Raw genomic sequence first — 22,977 nt, forward strand, 5'->3', positions numbered from 1 at the left:
GCTGCAAACATCTATGAATGATCGGAACCTATTAATAATGAATCTAGGAAAATTGGAAATCATCAAAAATGAAAATAGAACGCATAAATATCGATATCCTAGGCATTAGTGAGCTGAAACGGACTGGTACTGGCCATTTTGAATTGGACAATCATATAGTCTACTATGCTGGGAATGACAACATGAAGAGGAATGGTGTTGCATTCATCGTCAAAAAGAACATTTCAAGATCTATCCTGAAGTACAACACTGTCAGTGATAAGATAATATCCATATGCCTACAAGGAAGATCAGTTAATGCGACTATAATTCAGATTTACGCACCAACCACTAGGGCCAAAGATGAAGAAATAGAAGATTTTTATCAGCTGCTGCCATCTGAAATTGATCGAACATGCGATCAAGATACATTGATAATTACTGGCATTTGGAATGCCAAAGTTGGGAACAAAGAAGAAGGATCAGTAGTTGGAAAATATGGCCTTGGTGACAGAAACAATGCCAGAGATTGAATGATAGAATTCTGCAAGACCAACAGCTTCGTCATTGCAAATACCTTCTTTCACCAACATAAACAGCGACTATACACATGGACCTTGCCAGATGGAACACACAGAAATCAAATTGACTACATCTGTGGAAAGAGATGATGGAAAAGCTCAATACCATAAGTCAGAAAAAGGCCAGGGGCCGACTGTGGAACAGACCATCAATTGCTCATATGCAAGTTCAAGCAGAAACTGAAGAAAATCAGAGCAAGTCCATGAGAGCCAAAATATGACCTTGAGTATATCCCACCTGAATTTAGAGACCATCTGAAGAACACATTTGATGCACTGAACACTAGTGACCGAAGACCAGACGAGTTGTGGAATGACATCAAGGATATCAAACATGAAGAAAGCAAGAGGTCATTGAAAAGACAGGAAAGAAAGAAAAGACCAAGATGGATGTCAGAGAAGACTCTGAAACTTGCTCTCAAACATCGAGCAGCTAAAGCAAAAGAAGAATTGATGAAGTAAAAGAGCTGAACAGAAGATTTCAAAGGACGGCTCGAGGAAACAAAGTAAGGTATTATAATGACATGTGCAAAGAGCTGGAGATGGAAAACCAAAAGAGAAGAACACGCTTGGCATTTCTCAAGCTGAACGAACTGAAGAAAAAATTCAAGCCTCAAGTTACAACAGTGAAGGATTCTATGTGGAAAATATTAAACGACGCAGGAAGAATCAAAAGAAGATGGAAGGAATACACACAGTCATTATACCAAAATGAATTAGTCGATGTTCAGCCATTTCAAGAGGTGGCATATGATCAGGAACTGAAGGTACTGAAAGAAGTCCAAGCTGCTCTGAAGGCATTGGCGAAAAACAAGGCTCCAGGAATTGATGGAATATCAATTGAGATGTTTCAACAAACAGATGCAGCGCTGGAGGTGCTCACTCGTCTATGCCCAGAAATATGGAAGACAGCTTCCTGGCCAAGTGACTGGAAGAGATCCAAATTTATGCCTATTCCCAAGAAAGCTGATCTAACCAAATGTGGGAATTATAGAACAATATCATTAATATCACACACAAGCAAAATTTTGCTGAAGATCATTCAAAAACGGTGGCAGCAGTATATTGATAGGGAACGCCGGAAATTCAGGCTGGTTTCAGAGGAGGACGTGGAACCACGGATATCACTGCTGATCTCAGTTGGATCCTGGCTGAAAGCAGAGAATACCAGAAGGATGTTTACCTCTGTTTTACTGACTGCAAAGGCATTCGACTGTGTGGATCATAACAAATTATGGATAACACTGTGAAGAATGAGAATTCCAGAAAACTTAATTGTGCTCATGAGGAACCTTTACATAGATCAAGAGGCAGTTGTTCGGATAGAACAAGGGGATACTGATCGGTTTAAAGTCAGGAAAGGTGTGCGTCAGGGTTGTATCCTTTCACCATACCTATTCGATCTGTGTGCTGGGCAAATAATCCCAGAAGCTGGACTATATGAAGAAGAATGGGGCATCAGGATTGGAGGAAGACTCATGAACAACCTGCATTACGCAGATGACACAACTTTGCTCGCTAAAAGTGAAGAGGACTTGAAGCACTTACTAATGAAGATCAGAGACCACAGCCTTCAGTATATATTGCACCTCAACAAAAAGAAAACAAAAATCCTCACAACTGGACGAATGAGCAACATCATGGTAAACGGAAAAAAGACTGAAGTTCTCAAGGATTTCATTTTACTTGGATCCACAATCAACAGCCATGGAAGCAGCAGTTAAGAAATCAAAAGACGCATTGCATTGGGTAAATCTGCTGCAAAGGACCTCTTTAAAGTGTTGAAAAGGAAAGATGTCACCTTGAAGACTAAGGTGCGCCTGACTCAAGCCATGGTATTTTCAGTCACATCATATGCATGTGAAAGCTGGACAATGAATAAGGAAGATCAAAGAAGAACTGACACCTTTGAATTGTGGTGCTGGTGAAGAATATTGAATATACCACGGACTGCCAAAAAATGAACAAATCTGTCTTGGAAGAAGTAAAGCCAGGATGCTCCTTAGAAGCAAGGACGGCGAGACTACGTCTTATATACTTTGGACACGTTGCCAGGAGGGATCAGTCCCTGGAGAAGGACATCATGCTTGGCAGAGTACAGGGTCAGCAGAAAAGAGGAAGACCCTCAACGAGGTGCACTGACACAGTGGCTGTAACAAAGCTCAAGCACAACAACGACTATAAGGATAGCTCAGGACCGGGCAGTGTTTCATTCTGTTGTGCACAGGGTCACTATGAATTGGAACCAACTCGACGGCACCTAACAACAACAACAACAAGCTCAAAGATAAAATAGTCCAGACTTTCTCTGGCACAAATTCTGTACCGTAAGGAGCCCTGGTGGTACAACAATCAAGTGCTCAGCTGCTAACCAAAAGGTTGGTGGTCCGAACCCAACCCAACGGCTCCATGGGATAAAGACCCAGCAGTCTGCTTCCTTAAGGATTACAGCCTAGAAAACCCTGTGGAACAGTTCTACTCTGTCCCATGAGGTCGCTATGAGTCAAAATCTACTCAACGGCACCTAACAACAACAATCTTATCAGACTAATCATACCCTCATCTTTTTTCTCCTATTTATTTTTTTAATCTTGTAATAAAATGTAAATATCTTTTCTTTATTAGCCAACACACCCTTTAAAAAACATGGTGGAATATAAAATGACAATCCTACCCACACAGACACAAACTTGGGTATATACAAATCACTTTTCAACATGAGAGGCAAATTACCCAATAGGCAAAGTAAGCACGATGCTTATCTTGCTTACCAGATCATCTGTAGTGAGCAACTTCACATATTTTTCACCACATCAAAGCTTCTGCTTCTAGGTATGGCTAGTATCTCTGTCCCTCCCAACCCCACAGCACCTTCTGACAGAAACAAAGCCTCTTTTCAAATTTACAATCTCTGACGGGGGGATGACCCACTAAGCAAGGTAAGCACAGGCTTACTTGTGCTTACTTACTAATGTGTAGTGACCCATTTGACATAGGTTTCACCACATCAAAGTAAGCATGTGCTTACCTTGCTTACAGGGTCATCTGCCTGTGTTCATCACGTCCAGGTTTTCTACGGCTTAAAACAAGAAAGCTTCTACCCCATTTGTTTCTTTTTTGTTCTGATCTAAGATTAAACGTCCTCTGACTACCTACCCTCTTTCTGTCTGCCATACCTGAGTGTTCTCATAATTCTGCCTGTCTCAATATTCCATCTCTAACAGAGACACCGAAGGATGGACTATGGAAAGGCATTTTTGCCCTCCTGTCACTAGACTCCAAAACATCCTAACTCCCTTTACCCAATTAAAAATCTGTAGTCAAAGATTCAGCTATATGACTCAGCAATTCCACTCCTAAGTATATACCCAAAAGAATCGAGAACAGGTGTTCAAAAACTTGTTATGAATGTTCATGGCAACACTATTCACAACAGCCAAAATGTGGAAACAATCCACATGTCCACCAATGGATGAACGGGCAAACAAAATGTGGTATAACACACAATGGGATATTGTTCAGCCATGAAAAAGAACGAAGTACTGATACCTGCTACAACATGGATGAACCCTGAAATATCATGATCGGTAAAAAGAAGCCAGACACGAAAAGCCCCAAACACTGTACGGTTTCATTTATATGAAATGTCCAAATAAGCACATCCATAGAGACAGAAAGTAGGCTGGTGACCTTTAGGGGCTGGGCGAAGGGGGAAATGGTGAGTGACTCTTTAATTGGAGTTTCCATGTGGGGTGGTTAAAAAGTTCCGGGAAACGATGGTGGCACATCATGAATGCACTTAGTGACACTGAACTGTACTTATGAACATGGTAATTTTTATGTGCACTTTGCCACAAACACACAAAAAGATTCATTTATTCCTTTTTTTGATAGTCAAAGATTCCATAAATCCATTGCTGTCAAGTCAATTCCGACCCAGAGTGACCCTATCGGACAGAGGAGGACTACCCTATAGGGTTTCCAAGGAGCAGCTGGTGATTTGAACTGCCGACCTTTATGATTAGCAGACAAGCTCTTAGCTACTGCGCCGCCAGGGGTCCAGTTGAAGATTACTGCTGTGTGATCGTTTTTTTACTGTTGTAAAAAGTATGTATAACCCAATCTTTGCCAATTCAACATTTTTCACATGTATAATTCAGTGACACTAGTTACATCTTCTCGCATTTTGAGGCTATATATATTTTCCACTCAAAACAGATTTTGGACCCACAAAATCTATGGTTTACTATTTGCTACCTCTGATTTGTCCTAAATGTGCTATTTTCAAGATTCAAGAGATAAGCACAGCTATTTGGGAGGGCAATTTGAAGCATCTATCAAAATTTTAGATGCACATGTCCTGTGACTCAGCAATTCCACTTCTAGGAAATCTACCCTACAGAAATACTCCTACATGTACAAAAAGATACACCGTACACGGATATGGGCTGTAGCATTGTTCATAATAAGGAAACACTGAAAATCCTCTAGATTCCAATAAGGGACTGATTAAATAAATTACACTTATCCTTACAATGAAAATAAGAGGACATTCCATTGAGTGGAAAATGCGTTATACAAAATATGAATATTAGAATTCTATTTATGTTAAAGAAAAAGCTAAAATTACATATATTTGTATACACATATAAATGTATATCTAAATATAAAGGCTAGACAAAAGGTGGGAAATAGGGAGGGAAGTGGAATGGGGAAAAGGGTTTAAGAAAGGAAACTCATTTTTTACCCTATAAAAAACCCATTTTTTACCCTATAGATAGCAGTAATGGGAGTTCCTAGGTGATGCAAGCAGTTAACACACTCGGCTGTTAATGGAAAGGTTGGAGGTTCAAGTCCACCCACAGGCACCTCCAAAGAAAAAAAAATTTACTTTTGAAAAATCAGTCACTGAAAACCCTATAAAGCACAGTTCTACTCTAACACACCAGGGCACATAAGTCAGAAGCAATTCAATGGCAACCGACACAGCAGTAATGCTTGGATTTTTCACAACTATATATGCATTAACCAGTCACTGTCAAGTCAATTACGATTCATGGTGACCCCATGTGTGTCAGAGTAGAACCGTGCTCCATAGGGTTTTCAATGTCTGTGATCTTTGCAGGAGATCGCTAGGTCTTTTCTCCTGCGAAGCCACCGGTGGGTTTGAACTGCTGACCTTTAGGTGAGCAGCCAAGCATTAAACCACTGCACCACTGGGGCTCCTTCATATGGGCATTAAACAAAAACCCATTAATTCAATTATAGATCTTCAGTCAGAAAATGAAATAGTAGGAGGAAAAAGAGAAGAAAACGATGTAGCCGGATGCCATCCTGCCTGCTATCCCACTCGACGAGGACATTTCCCAAGTGTGTATGTGGTTGTCAGCCCATCCCTCCACATTCTGCCTAATGTGTGGCATCTCACTGTGTGTCAGGTACCTCTTTACCAAAGAACATATCAGGGTGTTTTACTCACAAACCCTATGTGCTTTAAGGTTATGAGCTTTTCAAGACCCATTTTGACTAGACACGTGCCCGCTGACTCTAGAACTCAATTCCCTTTTAAGAAGTTACTCTGCTGCGGTCATAGCATTTTAACAAAAAAACCACTTTAAATGGGGGACAAAAGGAAGAACCCAAAGACACATTTACCTGATCTTATAGAATAGGTGTGTTTACATACTGAGTCTAAGCCTTTTCTCTGCCTTTGTTTTTCCTGAACTAGAGAATCCCAGAATTTTCACTCTGCCTTAAACCACAGTTCCCTTGTCCCTTTGTCATTTCAGACATTTAGCCTCTGGCCTGTCTTCAAGTCAATTTTAACATTTTTTTTTTTTAAGGGGTAGCTGGTAACTAGAAGTTCATTGTTCCAGGCATAGCCACAACATGGCTTTCTATAATGGGTAGAGTTCCTGTGATCTGTTTACCTATCCCAAAATAATCATACCCTTGTTCGTCTTTTAGAACAGAGCATCGTTCCTAAGATGTCTCACTGTCAATGTTTCCTTTTGATTAAACCATGAATCCACGGCCAAAGTCATGAACCCACTTCTTTAAGTAATTCTCTCCTCCTGGTACTACCAGGAAACCATATCCATAAAAACTTCCAAACGGGGCCTACTTTTCTCTCAGTGAGAGCCTATAAATACTGTTTCATAAAGTATCTCTTGATGAGAAAAAAAAAAACCAAACCCACTGCCGCAAAGTCGATTCTGACTCAGTGTACCAAGATGACCGGTAAATAGCTGGTTACTGACCGTAGGATAAAGGAAATACCCACTACAATTTGCTCTTTAAGAAAACTGGCTGCTAGACCCTAATTCCTTTCATCTTTTCTTTAGCTCCAGGCACACAATTAAATTTCAACTGTTTGTTTACACCCTGCTGGTAGGACTGCCCTACCAACTTCCCTATAAGAGAAGGGGCAAGGTGGGCAAACCCCATCTTTATCACTAACCATGTGGCAAGGATCAGCATGAATCTAATCACCGGCTAGAAACAGATCCAGACTTTGCCTTTCCATATCTCCATACCAGTCACCAGCCTCTTCCATGGTAATTCTTCTCACCGACCCTAACCACCCAGAGTTAGATCAGACCTCATCCCCACTATCCTGAGCCAGGTGGAAACACCCCTGGCCACCCGAGGCCAGGTCATCGGGTAGCACCGTATGCTCAGGAGTCTACACAACTCCCTGCACCTCAGATGGTGGTACTGGTGTCTCTTTCTCTTGTCCTCTGTGACTAGGTCACAAGCTAGAAAGACCCTATCCTTTCTCTATTACCCAGCCACCCAGAGCTGGGTCTACACAAATTGACTCTGTATTGCCAGCCCTGCTGGCTAACTACCTCTGAGTTCTTTAATTCTCTATAACAGCTCGCAGAATTCAGAGACTGTCACCTCTACTTACAGTTACCCATTTATTATAACTAGAAAGGAAACAAGCAAAGAGCCACATCAGGCAAAGTTTGGAACTTGCTGCTCCCTCTACATGCATGGATGTTCTCACAGATCCAGGAGGCCCCAAAGAGAGCGAGTGCTCCAAGGTCCCAGGTCCCCTAGTCACTGGGACCCCAGTGAAAATGCATGACTTTGGCCTTACTGCACACGTAGTTATGATTAAGCCGATTAGTGAATATGCATAATTGCATCAGGCTCCCCTTCCTTCCTGAAGTTAGTTCTCCAGGTGTGGGGGGCCTGTGAAGGAGCCCTGGTGGCACAGTGGTTAAATGCTCAGCTGCTAACCTAAAGGTCTGTAGTTTAAACTGACCAGCTGCTTTGTGGGAAAGAGATGTGGCAGTCCACTTCCATAAAGATTACAGCTTTGAAAACCCTATGGGGCAGTTTTACTCTGTCTTTTATAGGGTCACACGAGTCAATTCGATGGCAACAGGTATATGTGTATGGTGGGGGGCCTATGTAGGCCCTAGTTGCCCAGCTATTTGGTAAAGCAAAGGCATCTTGATTGCTCAGGTTATTTTCAGAAACCAGAGTCAAAGAACCAAACCAAGTTCTTTGTCCCACACCTGCCTTATTCCAGAAAGAATTTGAAGACCCAATCACTAAGAAGCCTGCCCTCCAGGCTTTCCAAACTGTGTTACCACTTAATCTGGGTTCTCTCTTTTTGGACAGGATACATATACACTCTGCTCTTCCAGAAAAAAAAAAAAAAAAAACTTTACCCCTGGAAAGAGGTGCAAGAAAGATGGGGCAGGGAGAAGCCTGCAGACCCCAATGTGAAGGTTCAGTGGAGGGGTAAGACACTAGCCATCCCAGATGGAACTGCATTATGAAGCATGCTCTCCACTCCAGCTTTGCCAATAAAGCTCATGTTCTGGTTTCCATCTGTCTGACTCTTGCATCTTATTCCGTAACTCATTCTGAAGTAAAGAGGGACCCAAGGGTGTCATGAATTTATAGCCCTAAAACTGAAGGTCAGAGAAGTTAAATGATTTGCGGAAAACCTGGAGTTATGAAGTTACTGGGAGAATCAAATTTTAAATAGTTTAAATTTTTAAATTAAACGAATTCAAACATCCACACTGCCTCATCAGCAATTCATAAAACAAAAAATCAATTATGCTACTAACCTGACAAACAAATTTGACATCTGGTGAGGATCTATTGAAGGGTTTCGGGAAAACGTAAAAGTTAAAAGACTTCGTTATATACCTGGGGAAAATAAGAGATAAAAGGAGACTTAGAGGGTTACATTATGCCATGACAATCGAATTCCAGGTGCTTGTTAAAACAACCTACTTTGACTCTGTGTGGTCGTACTTGAAAGTGCAGAGGCCAAACTGAAACAATAAAAAGTCCATGGAATGCTGGAAAAGAAAAATAAAACATTTGTCAAAACTGTGCTGTACATTCAACATGGGCAACAGTGTTTTCAATTAGGTGGACTTTCTGAATCACCCAACTTGACTCTGGCAGAATACTTTCAATTAGAACAGATTATACGGATTAGATATCAGAGGTATTATCAATCTATACACATTTCTTAACTATTTTTCCCCAATTAAGCACCTACCCATTATCCAGAGCATCGTATTACACCTATTTCTAAAGGATTCAAACAACCATATCACCTTCCCCAATAAACCGAATTAACGCCAAAAATATGGAGCCTTCCCTAAAATGTTTTCTAGCAATTATTTTTGCTGTTGCTTTAGGCATCATTAAAATATTTCACGGTTGGAGTTAGGAAGAAGTGCTGCATTTTAAAAACTTTATGTGCAAGTTTAACGATTATATTTCTCCATAATTCAACACTGAGAGAATCACCACAGAAAAGAAAAGATTTTCTAACATATCTCCTTGCCTTTTTGAGCTTCTGATACCTTTCTTCTGGAGTGTCAAAACCATTTGTTAACGCGGTAACTGAAGGTCCATCACTGATTCCTAAAATTTAAGAAATAAAAGTTTTTAAGGGTCTGACTAAGACTAGAAGGACCCCGGAGGTCATGGTCCACAGATCTTCTGTTAGCCCAAGACAGGAACCATTCCCAAAGCTAACTCTTCAGACAGGGATTGGACTGGACTATGGGACACAAAATGATACTTGGGAAGAATGAGCTTCTTGGATCAAGGAGACACATGAGACTATGTTGGCATCTCCTGTCTGGAGGGGAGATGAGAGGGCAGAGGAGGTCAGAAGCTGGCCGAGTGGACATGAAAATAGAGAGTGGAGGGAAGGAGTGCGCTGTCTCATTAGGGGGAGAGCAATCAGGAGTATATAGCAAGGTGTATATAAATTTTTGTATGAGAGACTGACTTGATTTGTAAACTTTCACTTAAAACACAATAAAAATTTTTAAAAAAAGAAATAAAGGTTTTAACTTATTAATAAATGCTAACTCTGTCTTACAGAGTCATCATGAGTCAGAACTGACTTGATGGCACACAAAAACAATGTGAAAATATCAGTAAGCCATTCAATGCCTCTATAAATTTCATGTTCTCAGGAAATTAAGATGATTTAGAAGTGTTCCTGAACTTCTTGTCAAAATTAGCATTGTTATGGATTTAATTGTGTCCCCCAAAAATATGTGCTATAAATCCTAAACCCTATACTTGTGGTTAGAGCCCTAGGGGTGCAGTGGTTAAGAACTCGACTGCTAACCAAAAGGTCAGCAGTTTGAATCTACCAGTTGCTCCTTGGAAACCTAGGGGACAGTTCTACTCTGTCCTATAGGGGCTCTATGAGTTGGAATATACTCGTGGTTGAGTAGCCCTGGTGGTACATTGGTTAAGTGCCTGGCTGCTAAGTGAAAGGCTGGCAGCTCCAACCCACCAGCTGCTCCACAGGAGAAAGATGGCGTAATTTACTTCCATAAGGATTCACAGCCTTGGAAACCCTATGGGGCAGTTCTACTCTGTCCCATGGGGTTGATATTAGTCAGAACTGACTTGATGGCAGTGGATTTGGGTTATACTTGTGGTTATAAGCCCATTTGGGAATGGGTTTTCTTTGTTATGTTAATAAGACAATATTAGTGTAGGGTGTGTCTTGAGTCAGTCTCTTTTGAGATATAAAAGGAGAAAGTTAAGAAGCAGAGCTGGGGCAAGACAGATATCACACCACTTGAAGATCACCAAGGAACCAAGGAACTAGGACCTTCCTTCCCCCAAAGCCAACAGAGAGAAAGCCTTCCCCTACAGCCAACACCCTGAATTCAGACTTCATGCCTCTTAAACTGTTGAAAGAATAAACTTTTGTTAAAGCCACCCACTTGTGGTATTTCTGTTATAGTAGCACTAGGAAACTAAGACAAGCATTAATTTCACTGACCACCAATCTAAACTCTCTAATAATGAATTCGGAGATGTGAATGTTTCAATCTGAGAATGGGCAATTCCAGTGTCTAAAATGGGTTTTCAAAACCCAGTAATCACAATCTCTGTATTTGAATAAGTTTTGTTGCTTTTCAAAGAATTAATGCATAATCAAACATCAACAACCCTGAAGTATATCATCACTAGTTTACCAGTCTTGGTCAACAGTTTGGAATAAAATCTACATCAGGACAAGAGAACATTATTTCTGGTGAAAACTCTCAGCTGCCTAGGGAACTGACTTCAACTATAAACTGCATGTAGGACCCAAGGATCATACTTAAACCAGTAAGATTTCTTTAGAAAGAGCTGAAAAGTTTTTAAAATCTGTAAAATCAGGTAGTAAAATGGGTATCTATACCAAGAGAACAAACTGGTCACAGTGACTCCAACAATTTAAAAATTAGCCTCTGATTCACGAGGGAAAAAAAACCTTGCAATTTACTTTAAGCGTTGGTACGTACAAACACACCCTTTCCAAGGCTGGCAATGAACACCTGCACCAACACATAAAGGTATACCCTCATTCACCTGCAAACGGCTGATCCTCATCTCCAAGCTTTCTACCAAGTACATGTCAAACTGTTCTCAGCAGCACCAATACCATCATCTCTAACAACAACCCTCAAAAAGCAAAAAGTCACAAACTCACTGTATCTCTTACATGCTTTTTAAAAAGTTTAAGAGGAAACACTGGCACTCATGCAACTTGCCCAAGGCTATAAACTGAGTTAGGTCCTGTCAGCAGGACTGAGAAGGGGGAGCAGGAGGAGGAGCCGTGGATATACAATGCAAGGTGCTAACACTAACTTGCAACCCAGGGATACCTGAGAACTCCCCATCGATGGCGAAGAAGTCAGCCTCCTCTATGGCCTGGTACACTTTGTGAAGATTACTCTTAAAATCTGCAGAGAAACCGAGAGGAAGTTTAGAACCAGAGCCTGGCTTCCTGCCCATGGGCTCCTAAGGGGAGAGGGGTGGACCCAGGGGCTCATGAGGCCACGGGCTGGAGGACAAGCCCCAAGGGATGCACGTGATGGCGAGGTCAACCCCAAGGGGTACGCGGACTGGGGAGGACAAGGCCCCGAGTGGTGCACAAGCCTGCAGGGAACACGCCCCGACGAATGCGCGGACCGGAGAGAGGCAAAGCCCCGGGGGGTGCGCGTGCCTAAGGTGGCAAACCCCTGAGCTGCCGCCTCAGCTCCAGGCCCCGCCAAGCAGGCTGGCCCAAGGCCTGGGCCTAGCAGGGTGATAGGGCACGTGGGGAGATGCACGTGCGGCACGCACTACTCCTGATTATCTCCATTCTGCAGAGTGGCCGGAACCCGGTCCGCTGGACCGTTCTACTCGCAGAACTCGGCGGCCACGGCGGCGGCAGAAGCGACAGCAGCAGCAGAGACGGCGGTGCCGGCGGCAGAGACTTCCGGAAACAGCGCGCGCCGGCGCCTGTCACGTGCTCTGCGTCACCAGTGGAGGCGGGGCCAAGGCCCGGCTCCTTTCCTTCCAGGGACAGAGGGGGGCGCGGCTAGCGAGGTTCGAGGGGCGTGGCTTGTTTCTCAGGCCAGACGGGGACGTTCACTTTGGAAGAAGAAATACGCATGTCCTGACACCCAGTCAGTGAACACACATTTGCCAGGTTTCTGTTATATGGCCTGGTGGCGAAGTGATTAAGCGTTCTGCTGCTAACCAAAAGGTTGGCTGTTCAAATCTACCAGCGACTCCTTGAAACCCTATGGGGCAGTTCTTGTCTGTCCTACAGGGTCGCTATAAGTCGCAATCAACTAGATGGCAAGGGGTTTATTACATGCCAAGCACTCTGATAGGGGCTAGGGATACTGTGATGTGTAGAAAAGATATGTTCCCTAACCCAGTGGAGCTAGAACCTGGGGAAAGGGAGAGAGATGGAGTCAAAATTGGCACTTGGAAACACTTAAATTACATAATCGTCATGATAGGATGGGAGGTATACGTAGAGAAGGGCTACACTAGGAATAAGTATGGTGAGCAAAACAGACAGGTCTTGCCTAAACCCACTGCCATCGTGCCAATTAGTGGAGTTTTATGTCGGGAGTTTTGTCATTGATCCTCAGAGCCTAGCAGAGCGCTGACACATAGACACTCAATAAACATGAATTGAGTGAATAAATTCACCTTGAACGATATTACATAGGGCTGCTAACCGAAAGTCGGCAGTTCGAATTCACCAGCCGCTCTACTTCTGTAAAGATTGGAAACCCTATGGGATGGTTCTACTCTGTCCTATATGGTACCTACTGGTCGAAATGATTCAATAACAATGAGTTTATACCACAGGGTCTCTGTGAGTTAATATCTACTCAAGGGCGTGTAACAACAACATCCAATGTTGTTGTTAGATGCAGTCAAGTCAGTTCTAACTCACAGTGACTCTATGTACAACAGAACAAAACACTGCCTGGTCCTGTGCCATTCTCACAATCATTGTTATGCTTGAGCCCATCACTGCGGCTGTCTCATTGAGTGTCTTTCTCTCTTTCGCTGACCCTCTACTTTACCAAACATGATGTCCTTCTCCAGGGAGAGGTCCCTCCTGATAACACGTCCAGAGTATGTGAGATGAAGTCTTGCCATCCTCGCTTCTAAAGAAGCTGTACTTCTTCCAAGACCTCTTCGTTCTTCTGGCAGCTGATTATATATGTATATTCAATATTCTTTGCTAATACCGTAATTCAAAGGCATCAATTCTTCTTCAGTCTTCCTTACTCATTGTCCAGCTTTCGAATGCACATGAGGCAACTGAAAATACCATGGCTCAGGTCAGATGCAACTTAGTCTTCAAAGTGACATCTTTGGTTTTTAACACCTTGAAAAAGTCTTTTGCAGCAGACGTGCCCAATGCAATATGTGGTTTGACTTCCTGGCTGCTGCTTCCATGAGTGTCGATTGTAGATCCAAGTAAAACGACATTCTTGACAACTTCAGTCTTTTCTCCATTTATCATGATGTTGCTTATTGGTCCAGCTGTGAGGATTTTTGTTTTCTTTATGTTGAGGTGTAATCCATACTGAAGTCTGTAGTCTTTGACCTTTATCATTAACTGCTTCAAATCCTCTTCACTTAACTGCCTTTTTTTTCTTGTCAGCCAAGCTCTTAACCACAGCACCACCATGACTCCCAACATCCGATAGGGAGCAAAAAAACCTTTCTATTCAAACTGTAAATGTTGATTACTGGAGTAAAGAGGGATTTTTGGAAAGGTTGGGAGAACTTTTTTTGTTTTTCTGTGTCTGATTAGGTTTGTAGTACTGGATATGTATTGCTTTTTGTGATTCAAAGAAAGAAAAACCAATGAAGTAATTTCTAGAAATTTGCAAGTACTATTCTCACAGCAAAATCAGTATTTAATTTTGCAGGGCAGTGTTAGTTGCTTTCTTCAATCTGGGTCCCTTTGGATTTCAGTTTTGCCAGCATGGTGTATTGTCAAACTTGGCAATTTTTTATATGATGGGTAGAAAGTAGTGATTGGTGAACTTCCAATATACATTTTTATGAATAAGGTTGAGTGTCTTCTCATATGCTCAAAAGCCACTTATAGTTCCTTTTCTGTGAACTGTCTCTTCATATCCTTTGTCTATTTTTTTCTATTGAGTTGTTCATCATTTTTGCCTCGATTTTTCCATTTTCTAAGGAAATTAGAATGTTGTGATGTGAATTGCAAACATTCCTCCAGATTACCATATCTTTGACTTTGCTTGTATCTCTTGCACTTTTTAATGGCTGCATAGCAGTGCATTATGTGGATTTTTTTTTTTTTAATGGGAATTGCTGGGTCAAAAATACATATTAAAAATGCTGATACACAGGCTGAGCCACGATGGCGGAATAGGCAGACGCTTCCAGCGAGTACTCTTTACAACAAAGACCCGAAAAAAAACAAGTGAAACGAGTGTATTTGTGACAAGCTGGGAGCCCTGAGCTTCAAAGTCAAGATTAGAAAACGAACTGAAGGGCGGGGGAGGAAGAGACCACTCAGAAGCATAGAGGAGTTACTGGACCTGAATCGCGGGGAGCCCTCAGGTACCATTCCTGGCATGGCAGCGGGCTGGTACTAGCGTTCGGCTGCAGTTTCCTCAGGAAGAAGCAGCCAGCCACACAGCCCACTCATACCTCCGGAACCTGAGAACGGTGCTCTCGGGAAAAGCTAAATACTTGCGTATATTTTAATGCACCCCCCACCACCCTCAAACTGGCTTCAGTGACTGAATTCCCTGGGCCTCAGACAGGCACTGTTGAGCACCTAGAGCCATCCTCCTGGCCTTGGGGAAGGAAAAATTTTGCATTTGTGGGAAAAGATAATTTGCTAGCTCCACTAACCGGGGGAGCTCAGGACAGAAGCAGCTCCTGTCCAGGCATAAACCGTCCATGGACTTTGAGCACCTTTCCCTTCTGCATGGACCTGTGTGGGCCTATTTCGGGAGAATAGGCCCTTGTTGGCAGACTCCAACCATTTCAGCTGTGCGGTGCAGAGGTGGGTGGGTGTCTGATGTTTGACATTGCTTGTTAAACAAGGTCTGCACCTACCCACATCAGGGACCTAAGGACTGGTAGCTCCACTCAGGTCACCCAGCCACTTGCGACACGGGTCAAGAGATAACTGGTACCTCCCAGTCCTTACAACCAAAAACTTTGGGTGCCCATGGTCTGTCTGCAGAATCCACGCACATGCACACTGTAGGGAACAGGGATGTGCTTTCCTCAGAGACACTCAGGGGTTGTTTCTGAGTGCCCTGCCTTCCTCAGAGCGTGACCCCCTTTTGCAATCAGATACCGGTATATACACCAATCACCCCTGCCCCTCTAAGACTGTAGGACAGAGCCTGTTCTACACACTTGATGATCAGCTACCTGGAAACCTGAGCTGAATTCATACAAGAAAACTGAATGGACTCCTAGATTGATATACCTGATAACAGCTCTAGCCATCTGGGGACAGGACATCAGAGCTCCAAAGGTGAAAATAATCAAGCTAGCTCACTCAAGCAACCCATAGGAGTATACCAAAACAAGGCAAGGAGCTACGACACAGTAAGCAAGCATAAATTAATACAATAACTTATAGATGGCTCGGAGACAACAGTCAATATCAAGTCACATAAAGAAACAGACCGTGATCACCTCAACAGGCTCTCAAAACAAAAAATCCAGGGATCTTCTAGATGAAAGTGCATTCCTGGAATTACCAGATGCAGAATACAAAAGTTTAATATACAGAACCCTTCAAGACATCAGGAAGGAAATGAGACAATATGCAGAACAAGCCAATAAACACACAGATAAAGCAACTGAAGAAATTAGAAAGATTATTCAGGAACATAATGAAAGTTTAATAAGCTTGAAAAATCCATAGACAGGCAGCAATCACAAATTCAGAAGATTAACAATAAAATAACAGAAGTAGACAACTCAATAGAAAGTCAGAGGAACAGAATTGAGCAAGTAGAAGCTAGAATTTCTGAACTCAAAGATAAATCACTTGGCACTAATATATTTGAAGAAAAATCAAATAAAAGAGTTTAAAAAAATGAAGAAACCTTAAGAATCATGTGAGACTCTATCAAGAGAAATAACCTAAGAGTGATTGGAGTACCAGAACAGGGAGGGATAACAGAAAATACAGAGAGAATTGTTGAACACTTGTCGGCAGAACACTTCCCTGATATCGTGAAAGATGAGAAGATACCTATCCAAGATGCTCACTGAACTCCACATAAGGTAGATGTTAAAAGAAAGTCACTGAGATATATTATAATCAAACTTGCCAAAACCAAAGATAAAGAGAGAATTATAAGAGCAGTGAGGAATAAACGAAAAGTTACCTACAAAGGAGAGCCAATAAGAATAAGCTCGGACTACTCAGCAGAAACCATGCAGGCAAGAAGGCAATGGGATGACATATTTAAAAAATTGAAGGAAAAAAATTGCCCGCCAAGAATCATATATCCAGCAAAACTGTCTCTTAAATATGAAGGTGAAATTAAGACATTTCCGGATAAACACAAGTTTAGGGAATTTGTAAAAACCAAACAAAACTACAAGAAATACTAAAGGGAGTTCTTTGGTTAGAAAATCAATAATATCAGGGATCAAACCAAGACTAGAACACTTGGCAGAGCAACCAGAAGTCAACCCAGACAGGGAAATCCAACAAAACAAAGCAAGATTATTTAAAAAAAAAAAAAAAAAAAAAAGCTCAGAAGAGGGTAACGGCGACGTTATTAAATAAAAGAAGACAACATTAGAATAATAAAGAGGGACTAAGAAATGTAATCGTACACCTTCCATATGGAGAGAAGGATATGGCGATACAAAGAAATAAAAGTTACATTTAAATTTAGAAAAATAGGGGTAAATAATAAGGTAACCTAAAGGAGACAAACTATCCTACTCATCAAAATAAAATACAAGAAAAAAATAGAGACTCAGCAGAAACAATATCAACAACAACAAATATGAGGAAAGGACAAAATATAAAGACAATCCACTCAGCACATAAAATTAAGTGGGAAAAAGAAGCTGTCAACACACAAAAAAAGACATCAAAATGATAGCACTAAATTCATACCTGTCCATAATTACCCTGAATGTAAATGGACTAAATGCACCAATAAAGAGACAGAGAGTGGCAGAATGGATTAAAAAACAAGATCCGTCTACATGCTGCCAACAAGAGACACACCTTAGAGACACAAACAAACTAAAACTCAAAGGATAGAAAAAAATATATCAAGCAAACAACAATCAAAAAAGAGCAGGAGTAGCAATATTAATTTCTGACAAAATAGACTTTAGACTTAAATCCACCACAATGGATAAGGAAAGACACTATATAATGATTAAAGGGACAATACACCAAGAAGATATAACCATATTAAATATTTATGCACCCAATGACAGGACTGCAAGATACATAAAACAAACTCTAACAGCATTGAAAAGTGAGATAGACAGCTCCACAATAATAGTAGGAGACTTCAACACACCACTTTCGGAGGACAGGACATCCAGTAAGAAGATCAATAGAGACACGTAAGATCTAAACACCACAATCAACCAACTTGACCTCATAGACATATACAGAACACTCCACCCAACAGCAACCAAGTATACTTGCTTTTCTAGTGCACATGGAACACTCTCTAGAATAGACTACATGTTAGGTCATAAAGCAAGCCTTAGCAGAATCCAAAACATTGAAAGATTACAAAGCATCTTCTCTGACTATAAGGCCATAAAAGTGGAAATCAATAACAGGAAAAGCAGGGAAAAGAAATCAAACACTTGGAAACTGAACAATACCCTGCTCAAAAAAGACTGGATTATAGAAGACATTAAGGATGGAATAATGAAATTTCAGAGAATCCAATGAGAATGAAAACACTTCCTATCAGAACCTTTGGGACACAGCAAAAGCGGTGCTCAGAGGCCAATTTATATCAATAAATGCACACATCCCAAAAGAAGAAAGGGCCAAAATCAAAGAATTATCCCTACAACTTGAACAAATGGAAAGAGAGCAACACAAGAAACCCACGGGCACCAGAAGAAAACAAATAATAGAAATTAGAGCTGAACTAAATGAAGTAGAAAACAGAAAAACAATTGAAAGAATTAACAAGACCAAAAGCTGGTTTTTCGAAAAAATCAACAAAATTGATAAACCACTGGCCAAAATGACAAAAGAAAAACAGGAGAGGAAGCAAATAACCCAAATAAGAAATGAGAGGGGCGATATTACAACAGACCCAACTGAAATTAAAAGAATCATATCAGATTACTATGAAAAATTATACTCTAACAAATTTGAAAACCTAGAAGAAATGGTTGAATTCCTAGAAACACACTACCTACCTAAACTAACACAAACAGAGGTAGAACAACTAAATAGACCCACAACAAAAGAAGAGATTGAAAAGGTAATCAAAAAACTCCCAACAAAAAAAAGCCCTTGTCCAGACGGCTTCACCGCAGAGTTTTACCAAACTTTCAGAGAAGAGTTAACACCACTATTACTAAAGGTATTTCAGAGCATAGAAAAGGATAGAATACTACCAAATTCATTCTATGAAGCCACCATGTCCCTGATACCAAAACCAGGTAAAGACACCACAAGGAAAGAAAATTGTAGACCTATATCCCTCTTGAACATAGATGCAAAAATCCTCAACAAAATTCTAGCCAATAGAATTCAACAACATACCAAAAAAATAATTCACAATGACCAAGTGGGATTCACACAAGGTATGCAGGGATAGTTCAATATTAGAAAAACAATTAATGTAATCCACCACATAAATAAAACAAAAGATAAGAATCACATGATTTTATCAATTGATGCAGAAAAGGCATTTGACGAAGTTCAACACCCATTCATGATAAAAACTCTCAGCAAAATAGGAAGAGAAGGAAAATTCCTCAACATAATAAAGGGCATTTACACAAAGCCAACAGCCAACATCACCCTAAATGGAGAGAGCCTGAAAGCACGCCCATTGGGATCGGGAACCAGACAAGGATGCCCTTTATCACCACTCTTAGTCAGCATTGGGCTGGAAGTCCTAGCCAGAGCAATTAGGCTAGATAAAGAAATAAAGGGCATCCAGGTTGGCAAGGAAGAAGTCAAAGTATCTCTGTTTGCAGATGACATGATCTTATACACAGAAAACCCTAAGGAATCCTCCAGAAAACTACTGAAACTAATAGAAGAGTTCAGCAGAGTATCAGGATACAAGATAAACATACAAAAATCAGTGGGATTCCTCTACGTCAACAAAAAGAACATCGAAGTGGAAATCACCAAATCAATGCCATTTACAGTAGCCCCCAAGAAGATAAAATACTTAAGAATAAATCTTACCAGAGATGTAAAAGACTTATACAAAGAAAACTACAGTACACTTCTGCAAGATGCCAAGAGACTTACGTAAGTGGAAAAACATGCCTTGTTCATGGATAGAAAGACTTAACATTATAAAAATGTCTAATCTACCAAAAGCGATCTATACATTTAATGTAATTCCGATCCAAATCCCAAGGACATTCTTTAATGAGATGGAGAAACAAATCACCAACTTCACATGGAAGGAAAAGAGGCACTGGATAAATAAGGCATTACTGAAAAAGAATAAAGTGGGAGGCCTTACTCTACCTGATTTTAGAACCTATTATACTGCCGCAGTAGTCAAAACAGCCTGGTAGTGGTACAACAACAGATACATAGACCAATGGAACAGAATTGAGAATCCAGACATAAACCCACTTACATATGAGCAGTTGATATTTGACAAAGGCCCCAAAACAGTTAAATGGGGGAAAAGACAGTCTTTTTAACAAATGGTGCTGGCATAACTGGATATCCATCTGCAAAAAAATGAAACAAGACCCATACCTCACTCTATGCACAAAAACTAACTCAAAATGGATCAAAGACCTAAATATAAAATCTAAAACGATAAAGATCATGGAAGAAAAAATAGGGACAACGTTAGGAGCCCTAATACATGGCATAAACGGTATACAAAACATTATTAAGAATGCAGAAGAAAAACTAGATGACTGGGAGCTCCCAAAAATCAAACACTTATGCTCATCCAAAGGCTTCACCAAAAAAGTAAAAAAGATTACACATAGGTTGGGAAAAAGTTTTTATCTACGACATTTCTGATCAGCATCTGATCTCTAAAATCTACATGATACTGCAAAAACTCAAGTGCAAAAAGACAAATAACCCAATTAAAAAATGAGCAAAGGGTATGAATAGACACTTCACTAAAGAAGACATTCAGGTAGCTAACAGATATATGAGGAAATGTTCACGATCATTAGCCATTAGAGAAATGCAAATCAAAACTACAATGCGATTTTATCTCACTCCAACAAGGCTGGCATTAATCCAAAAAACACAAAATAATAAATGTTGCAGAGGCTGTGGAGAGATTGGAACACTTATACACTGCTGGTGGGAATGTCAAATGGTACAACCACTTTGGAAATCTATTTGGTGCTTCCTTCAAAAGCTAAAAATAGAACTACCATATGATCCAGCAATCCCACTCCTCCGAATATATCCTAGAGAAATAAGAGGCTTTACACGAACAGATATATGCACACCCATGTTTACTGCAGCACTATTTACAACAGCAAAAAGATGGAAGCAACCAAGGTGCCCATCAACAGATGAACGGATAAATAAATTACGGTATATTCACACAATGGGATACTATGCTTCGATAAAAAACAGTGCGGAATCTGTGAAACATTTCATAACATGGGGGAACCTGGAAGGCATTATGCTGAGTGCAATTAGTCAGTTGCAAAAGGACAAATATTGTATAAGACCACTATTATAAGAACTTGAGAAATAGTTTGAACTGAGAAGAAAACATTCTTTTGTGGTTACGAGAGAAGGGAGGATGGGAGGGTGGGAGAGAGGTATTTACCAATTAGTTGGTAGATAAGAACTACTTTAGGTGAAGGGAAAGACAACATACAATACAGGGGCACAGCTGGACTAAACCAAAAGCAAAGAAGTTTCCTGAATAAACTGAATGCCTCGAAGGCCAGTGTACCAGGGTCAGGGGTTTGGGGACCATGATTTCAGGGGACATCTAAGTCAACTGGCATAATAAAATCTATTAAGAAAACATTCTGCATCCCACTTTGAAGAGTGGGGTCTGGGGTCTTAAACGCTAGCAAGCAGCCATCTAAGATGCATCAATCGGTCTCAACCCACCTGGATCAAAGCAGAATGAAGAACACCAAGGACACAAGGTAATTACGAGCCCAAGAGACAGAAAAGGCCACATGAACCAGAGAGTACATCATTCTGAGACCAGAAGAACTAGATGGTGCCCGGCCACAACAATGACTGCCCTGACAGGGAGCACAACAGAGAACCCCTGAGGGAGCAGGAGAGTAGTGGGGTGCAGACCCCAAATTCTCATGAAAAGACCAGACTTAATGGTCTGACTGAGACTGGAAGGACCCCAGTGGTCATGGCCCGCAAACCTTCTGTTGGCCCAGGACAGGAACCATTCCCAAAGCTAACTCTTCAGACATGGATTGGACCGGACAATTGGTTGGAGAGGGATGCTGGTGAGGAGTGAACTTCTTGGATCAGGTAGACACTTGAGACTATGTTGGCATCTCTTGCCTGGAGCAGAGATGAGAGAGTAGAGGGGTTAGAAGCTGGCGAAATGGACACGAAAATAGAGAGTGGAGGGAGAGGGTTGGCTGCCTCATTAGGGGGAGAGTAATTGGGAGTATGTAGCAAGGTATATATAAGTTTTTATGTGAGAGACTGACTTAATTTGTAAACCTTCACTTAAAGCACAATAAAAATTACTAATAAAAAAATTTCCACCTGTAAAATTAAAGAAAAAAAATGCCGATACACCGCCCCAGACACACTTTGAACTCAGTACTGAAGTCACTGCTAAGGTTCACCGTCAGCCAAAGATCAGACAGGTCTATAGGGTCAACAATAACACACACGAGGAACGTGTTTCATAGTTCAATCATGTATACAACATTAATGAGCACAGCAGTCCAAAAGCAAAGGCAAGGAGGCAGGAAAAGGACAGGAAAACTGTGTTAATGGCAACATGGAATCTTGAGTGGATAAAGGGAGAGTGTTCACGTATCGAGGGCCTGGCAGCTGAAGTCACAAAACAATTTGTGTACTGTTTAATGAGAAACTAATTTGCTACATAAACTTTCACCTAAATCACAATAAAAAATAAAAATAAAAAAAATGCTGGTACAGTCTTCCAGAAAATGAGTTCACATACTCTGTCCACTGTCACGGGATATTTCCAACCCTTACGTCCTTCCCCGTTTTGACAAAAAATAAATAAATAAAATAAAGGTTACCTCGAATTAGCAATTTCACAATGCTCGGGTTTGCGATTAAAAATAGATAATCAGCATGAGTTCTCAACAGACCAAGACGCTGAAATAAAAGGTAGTGATAGGAAAGTGATGTTCATTCCGATTCTTAATACTTTAAATACAACTTTAGCCACGGTCCTGTGATTTTACG

At 41.0% G+C, this 22,977-nt stretch overlaps 1 protein-coding gene across 4 annotated transcripts in view; it reads right to left on the reverse strand.

Annotated features, from left to right (window-relative positions):
* PARN (poly(A)-specific ribonuclease) overlaps window positions 1-22,895 on the reverse strand; it is a 175,387-nt gene extending 152,492 nt beyond the window's left edge. For 3 of the 4 annotated variants that reach the window (XM_049903174.1, XM_049903177.1, XM_049903175.1), the window contains exons 1-5: window positions 12,189-12,340; window positions 11,729-11,806; window positions 9,388-9,467; window positions 8,823-8,890; window positions 8,654-8,735 (exon numbers count right to left, since the gene is read on the reverse strand). In XM_049903174.1, coding sequence (XP_049759131.1) covers window positions 8,654-8,735; window positions 8,823-8,890; window positions 9,388-9,467; window positions 11,729-11,806; window positions 12,189-12,207 — 327 coding nt within the window. In that variant the 5' untranslated portion in view covers window positions 12,208-12,340. Of the gene's footprint in view, window positions 1-8,653; window positions 8,736-8,822; window positions 8,891-9,387; window positions 9,468-11,728; window positions 11,807-12,188; window positions 12,341-22,808 lie in introns of those variants that run through there. The other variant, XM_049903178.1, reaches the window with a different exon arrangement.
* Window positions 22,896-22,977: the final 82 nt, after the last annotated feature.

The sequence above is a fragment of the Elephas maximus genome, chromosome 12 (genome assembly GCF_024166365.1).
Source record: "Elephas maximus indicus isolate mEleMax1 chromosome 12, mEleMax1 primary haplotype, whole genome shotgun sequence".
Classification (NCBI taxonomy): domain Eukaryota; kingdom Metazoa; phylum Chordata; class Mammalia; order Proboscidea; family Elephantidae; genus Elephas; species Elephas maximus.